The sequence below is a fragment of the Nanorana parkeri genome, unplaced genomic scaffold (genome assembly GCF_000935625.1).
Source record: "Nanorana parkeri isolate BGI_ZX_2015 unplaced genomic scaffold, ASM93562v1 scaffold10, whole genome shotgun sequence".
Lineage (NCBI taxonomy): Eukaryota > Metazoa > Chordata > Amphibia > Anura > Dicroglossidae > Nanorana > Nanorana parkeri.
In genome coordinates this window covers 3,593,193-3,599,945 of record NW_017306278.1, presented here as the reverse complement: position 1 = coordinate 3,599,945, position 6,753 = coordinate 3,593,193, and the positions used below count along the sequence as shown (strand labels likewise).

The 6,753-nt window shown below is 43.2% G+C and overlaps 1 protein-coding gene across 1 annotated transcript in view; it reads left to right on the top strand.

Annotated features, from left to right (window-relative positions):
• Positions 1-6,312, top strand: part of TPH1 (tryptophan hydroxylase 1) — a 15,840-nt gene extending 9,528 nt beyond the window's left edge. The window contains exons 6-11 of the mRNA XM_018555211.1: positions 394-590; positions 1,244-1,379; positions 1,844-1,970; positions 2,798-2,893; positions 4,621-4,754; positions 6,135-6,312. Coding sequence (XP_018410713.1) covers positions 394-590; positions 1,244-1,379; positions 1,844-1,970; positions 2,798-2,893; positions 4,621-4,754; positions 6,135-6,309 — 865 coding nt within the window. The 3' untranslated portion in view covers positions 6,310-6,312. The remainder of the gene's footprint in view (positions 1-393; positions 591-1,243; positions 1,380-1,843; positions 1,971-2,797; positions 2,894-4,620; positions 4,755-6,134) is intronic.
• The last annotated feature ends 441 nt before the right edge of the window (positions 6,313-6,753 follow it).

The window sequence follows — 6,753 nt, the reverse complement described above, 5'->3', positions numbered from 1 at the left end:
CTGGAACCCCACCCCCCCATACACCAAATTCTCATTAACCTAAACCTCCCCCCTGATCTAACCACTTCTCCTGCTTCCCTACCCTTATGCTCAAACCACCCTAATATTGCCCATTCTGGAACTGGCCCATGTCTACTTCTTCCATGTGCTAAGAGCGCTTGAAATTAGATATCGGCCACACGAGGGGTGCATTGTTTTAAGTGAGTTGGCCGGCTCATAGACTTCCATGGTGAGGAGGAGCAGTAAAGAACAACCATTGTGTAGCATGGAAAAGGGAATAGAGTCTGGGTATGTAATGGGCAATTATGGTTCACCCAAATTATGAATAAATACAAAGTATAGATACAATCGAAGATTTCAGTCTCTATGTTAAAACCATCTTGGTTTTGATAGTGGGAACCCCATTCCTCGCATTGAGTTTACAGAAGAGGAGGTAAAGACTTGGGGCACCGTCTTCCGGGAGCTCAATAAGCTGTACCCAACACACGCCTGCCGGGAGTACCTGAAGAACCTGCCCCTGCTGTCCAAACATTGCGGCTGCCGCGAGGACAACATTCCCCAACTGGAGGATGTCTCCCGTTTTCTTAAAGGTAGGAACGGGGTACGGAACATGGGGGGGGGGAGATATTGGGGGTCACATCCTAAAAAAAAAGTTTAAAATCCATTCAGAATTCAAACTTTGGAGTTATATGCAAATAACCCCACCCACTGCAAATAAGCCCCTCCCTGGGGGCATGGTGGGTGAGGAGGGACTCAATGGCCTCCATGACAAGACTGTTTTTTTGAAGGGGGGTGTGTGGATGTTTTTGGGTCTCTTCCATTGGGTGCACTGTGCTCTAATGGCCCATTTCATTCATTGGATTTCAGTTCTTTCAATTGTGGAGGCGCAGCATCACATAGGGTGATCTATATGCAAATGTAGTCTGCTTAGGAACACCCACTCATCCATACTGACACCCACCCACCCATTAAGGCATTTTGATATTTGCATAACTCCTCCCACGAGGCCGCCCACTGCTTGCATCATGACTGAGGGCTTTTGAGAGGAGTACCGAGGGAGGGTGATGTGATGGTTCCAGGAAGATATGTACAGCACCCTGCCAGCCCCTCCCACCAGCCATGATCTGCTTGCATTGCATAGGGAAGCACGGAAATAGTCTTTTATTATATAATTTTACACATGGAACAGTCATTTGAGTATTTATTTTTATTAATAGCAATTTTGTACCAATTTATCTTCCAGAGCGTACGGGCTTCACCATCCGCCCCGTGGCCGGGTATTTGTCTCCAAGAGATTTCCTGGCTGGTTTAGCGTTCCGGGTATTTCACTGCACACAATACGTCAGGCACAGCTTCGACCCACTCTACACCCCCGAACCGTGAGTATTTCACCAGGCTGGGTGGCCCCATTGTGTTTCAGCTGATATCTCTCACCCTCTTACATCTGCCTGAACTCTGCTAGCATTACCAGCCCAGGATAAAAGATATCTGGTGACCAGTCAGCTTTACAGGGCAGCTGATGAGAGTTGAAGTAAAACATCTTCCTTCTGCTGCAGATGGCAGTTGATAGCAGGACTATAGCTCTGCAATCAGTAAAGCTCGTGCTCCCTTCGGATTGGAGAGCTCTGGCTGTGACTTAGCAGGGGGCGTGCCAGACACCTGCAGAGAGACCACTGCTTCTACATAGATAGCAAGGGTTCCCTTCTGCAGCATGCTGGCAGGGGTCAGGCTTTTCTACTCTTTGCGTACCTTTTTTTATGCACCTGGAGTGTGTTTAGCTGAATTCAAAGAGAAGTTTAGTAGGGCTCTACTATCTGTAGTAATGTATTATATGTCCTTCCAGTGACACCTGCCATGAACTCCTCGGACACGTCCCCCTCCTCGCCGAGCCCAGCTTTGCACAGTTTTCCCAGGAGATCGGACTGGCATCTTTGGGGGCATCAGATGAAGCTGTACAGAAACTGGCTACGGTACGTAGACGACCTTTCCTGAAAGCACCCAAAGCTTGTACTACAGCTATGACTGGACCCTGACTAGATCATTCATGCTATGGCCAGATCTCTGCACTTCATCTTCCACCTTTATCCACTTGCCATGGTCATTACAAGAAAACTTCACTGTCCGTGCTGGATTTCTGTGTGCTTTACATAATGGAGAATGCAGCAGGAGAAGTGTACCAGAAATATACTTTTAGTGTCTTTTTAAACAGGACACATTTTAGACAAGTGCAATATTGTAATAATAAATGTTTTGGTTGTAATATCACATTATGGCCACTTGATGGCGATAAGCATAGGAAAATATATATGCTTATTTTCATTCTCTTTTAGCTCCATCTTGTGGCCATAATGTGATATTACAACCAAAACATTCAAAATTACATTGCACTTGAAAAGAAAAAACGCCTGTTTTTTTGCATATATCGGCACAGAACGAACATTCACAGGCACACGCCCTGCAAATTGTTGATAAACAGTATTTACTTTGCTATCTTAAGTAACAACAAAGTGATTGCCGAATAAACAAGCTCAAAGTCAATGTAAAAATGTCTCTGATCCATAGGGGGTGCACAGGGGTTAAGTAGTTGAACTATATGTGTTCTTTGCTCATGGAGGAGATACTAAATGACTAATAGGGGCCATGGCAAACATTTTTGAAAAACAAAAATAGATAAAAACTAAAAAAAAAAAAAAAAATCATCTAGCTTCTAGCAGTTTTTTTTATTGTAGAACTTCAGTTCTGTATGAAATGTTTAAGTTTATTTCACTTACCTATAATTTTTTTTTTCTCGATACAGTGCTACTTTTTCACTGTGGAGTTCGGTCTTTGCAAACAAGATGGGAAGCTGAAGGTATACGGAGCCGGCCTGCTCTCCTCCATCAGTGAACTCAAAGTAAGTTTCGGCGTTATGTATATGGGCTTCATTTATATACAGCTAGATGGCGTTAGTGAGTATAGGGAATTCCTCTACCAGTCATCAGTGCCATCTGGGGGCCCTAGTGCCATGTGAATGGCATCTACCCGGCTGCATGCCGGATGGAAATTTTTAATGAAGCCCAAAGTGACCATTTTACTGAATACGATTATGATTGAATGATATCATTTTACAATATCTTAGCTGGGGGAGGACTCTTCCTGCAATATGCAGACCACCTACAGTCTTCAGCGCAGTTTCAGCACATTCCATATAAACACCATTCCCCTACTACTGTTGGGATTTTGCAAAGGGTGTCACCTTGCACTCACTGTGTAATAGTGAAAAGAGCAGCGCTGATGTCATCACGTCAGCGCCTCTCTCTGCACCAGTACACAGTTAGTGGAAGGTGACGCCCTCTCAGGAGGCGGGTCCATGACACCCTGTATTCATAGTCTGTCCCAGTCTCTGAGATCATTCATCTCGAAAGACTGAGGACATCTTGTGGCAGAATAAAAGTACAGCAGGAGACAGCTCTGCACTGTATGTGAGTATTGCAGTCCAAGCTCTTTTTCACACCTGCAGCCCTACTTTTTTTTAATATAGCCCCGATCTGGGCTTTCAAGCTGTACTAAAAACAGCTATTAAAGGAGAGCTATGAGCTAAGTGAAAATCACTCATCCTCATAGTTCGAGCCGATGTGTGACAATGAAACAGTCACACATCGGCTCAATAGATTGGGAAGTGAGTGAACACATACCGTCGCTCGCTCACTTCTCGATCATCTACCTGCGGAGAGCTGTGACTGTCACTCACGGCGCCCGGCAAGGATTCCCCCCTCCCCACTCCGGTCCTCCAGCGCTGACTGGCGGAACGGACTGGGGAGGGGGAGGGTACAGCTGGCTCTGCCTCTAGATAGGCAGAGCCAGCTGTCGCTCACGCAGCTGGGTGGATCTCGACAGTAATGTCGGGATCTGTCCCGGCTGCGGCAGTCTCAGTATACCGCGAGCTGCAGCGTGCTATATACTGAGCTTTGGCTGACGGGAATTACGCTAGTTTATGTCCTCCCGTTACCCTTAGGAGAACTATGGGGAAAAACACTTACCCCATAGTTCTCCTTTACCCATTTGCAGACCTTGAGTACAGTAAGTTGTGCCCAAAATAACTCTTTGGTCACAAAACTAGTCTAAAACCATTGTTACAACGTATTTGTCAATGAAGCCTTTAAATGCTGTTTGCTTACATTACATACACAGGAACTGCTATCTGTCCTCACATGACACAGTTTTACAGTTGTCTCTATTGATTTTGCTTGGTACATCGGTGGGAGGAAGTTCCGGGGGTAAAAGGTACCACAGAGGTACTAGAGTAAAGTTTTATGATTGTACAATATACGCCCAAGGTCCTGGAATCAAGCTTGAAGGTCCAGTTTTGGAAGCCACCCAACATCATGGGATTTTTATCGGCAAACAATAGGAAAAGGAAATGTAAAGAAGCCACCAATAGAAACCAAACGTCATGGTTCCTATTGGTTCCTTTAATCATTCTAAAATTGTAGATTGCCATTGGCAACACATTGTTCTCCTTTCCTCCCAATTTTCATGAATCAGACCTACAACATTAGAGCCAATTGGATATTATGTTACCGCCTGTAGTAGCCGCCAGCGTCTTTGGTTTGGTTACAAGTTCCCGTTGCTCTGTTCCAGCACTCGCTCTCCGGTAATGCCAACGTGAAGCCTTTTGACCCCATGGTGACCTGCAACCAGGAATGTATTATCACCACCTTCCAGGACGTCTATTTCTACTCTCAGAGTTTTGAAGAAGCCAAAGAAAAAATGAGGTAAATGTCACATTTCTATAGAGTATTCATCCTGCACCATTCCTATGTGAAGCCTTTTAGAGTTTTTTGTTGCTCATTGATGTCAAATGACATATTTCCAACCAAAACTAAAGCCAGGAACAACTGTTGGTTGCAGATGTTGAGTTTTAATAATGCAAAACTGGAATTGGTGCTCCCTCTAGTGGCTGGCCAAGTGATTGGCAGATTCTTAATCATTCTCACCAATAATTGAACACAGTAAGCATATTACATTTTTAAGTGGCGGAGTTCAGTGTATAAGCACCTGCGTTTTATTTAAACTGTACTTTTATCATCTGTATTATACAAGAACGCTTCTCCTGTGTGCCTCTCTGATTTGGTTAATTTGTTACCAGGCCCTGACTTTTACTGATGTCATGGTTAAGCTCTGCCAACTGCCATTCATTGATCCAATGAGAGTGCTTTTGTTGGTCACTGGAGCAGTCTTAGTGGACGGTTGACTGATGCATCATGGAGCTTAGTCATGAAATTGAGGGGCAGCCAGACTCCATGAAACAGAGCAAAGCTAAATCAGAGAGGGGCAAAAAATAGGTTTCCTTGGCTAATAAAATTCAACTTTTTTTACTTAATATGTTTTTTATTGAAAGTTTTGCACATCCATACAAAGTACACACAACAAAACAAAACAAAACACAGCAAACGGGGAGTATAGGCGCATATATCAACATTGCCATATACAAATGACGCACTGAAGCGTATAGGGCATCTGTCATCTTATATACAATACAATGAATTGTCTTGTAATATAAAATTCAACTTTTTATCTAATTCCATTTAATCCCAAAACATAATCCTTAACATGAGCTGCACCCTAACACTAACCCCTAAATGAATCCGCTAGTGCTAACCTGTTAGCTTACCCTAAACTCAAATATACCCCAACAGGAAACCTTAATCTAACTTCTTTAAGTGTTAGAAGTCCTGCCTGCTTTCTCTGACGTCATGGCCAGCTTCAATGCACCCCTGTGCACTTAGAATTCTGTTACAGGTCATTGAGACAGTCTTGTTGAACAGTGGAAATTTTGGTAAAAACGTTTTTGGGTCTGGTTGTGGTTAGGGGACGGCAAGCTTTTGCAGCAAACAGTTCTAGAATGGACTCATGAGGTTTATGGGCACTTGATAAGGGGAATTGCAATGTTTTTCTTGTGCAAATGTATTACCACATATGAGAAGAACATAAATAAAATATTTAAGGGACTATAATGGGTGCAGCATGAGGCCCAATTAACTGTTGTCAACCACACACAATGTGTTAATCACATTTTAAAACATGTAACTATTTTTGATTCATGTAATATGTTTAGTATAATTTTACATTTATTATATTTTTGTTTCCTCTAGGGAGTTCGCAAAGACAATCAAGCGCCCTTTTGGATTGAAATACAACCCGTACACCCAAAGTGTGCAGATACTAAAAGACACCATAAGCATCACCAATGTGGTGAGTGACTTACGCCATGACCTGGACATTGTCAGCGATGCCCTGAGCAAGATGAACAAGCAGCTCGGCGTCTGATGGGATGCAGACACTCAGAGAGGAGGCTATAAATCTCCAAAATCACAACCACCAATGATGATGATGATGACAAATTTTAATTTTTAACTACGTGTTTGTTTCAGGATATTATTTCTCAATGAAATTCTATCCTAGCACTTGTTGAATGTTACAGTCTTGTCCAGAGATATATTTTTGTAAAACCCTTTAGGACTGGTGGCTAGCTGTAACATTTGTCTTTTTTTGCCGGGGGTAGAACGATCCCACGGGACTTGGCCACATCATATATCTCTTATATATCCCTAATACTTTTACTCAAATAATTTATATACATGGATAGGACTACAATGGGCAAATTTACTAAGGATCTTACCCAACAAGTTGGGGGACCCTGTTAAGTAATGATGGCTATCCCCTTGTAATCTTTTAGGGGAGTAACTGAACTTCTTTGGGCCCTGATGCAGA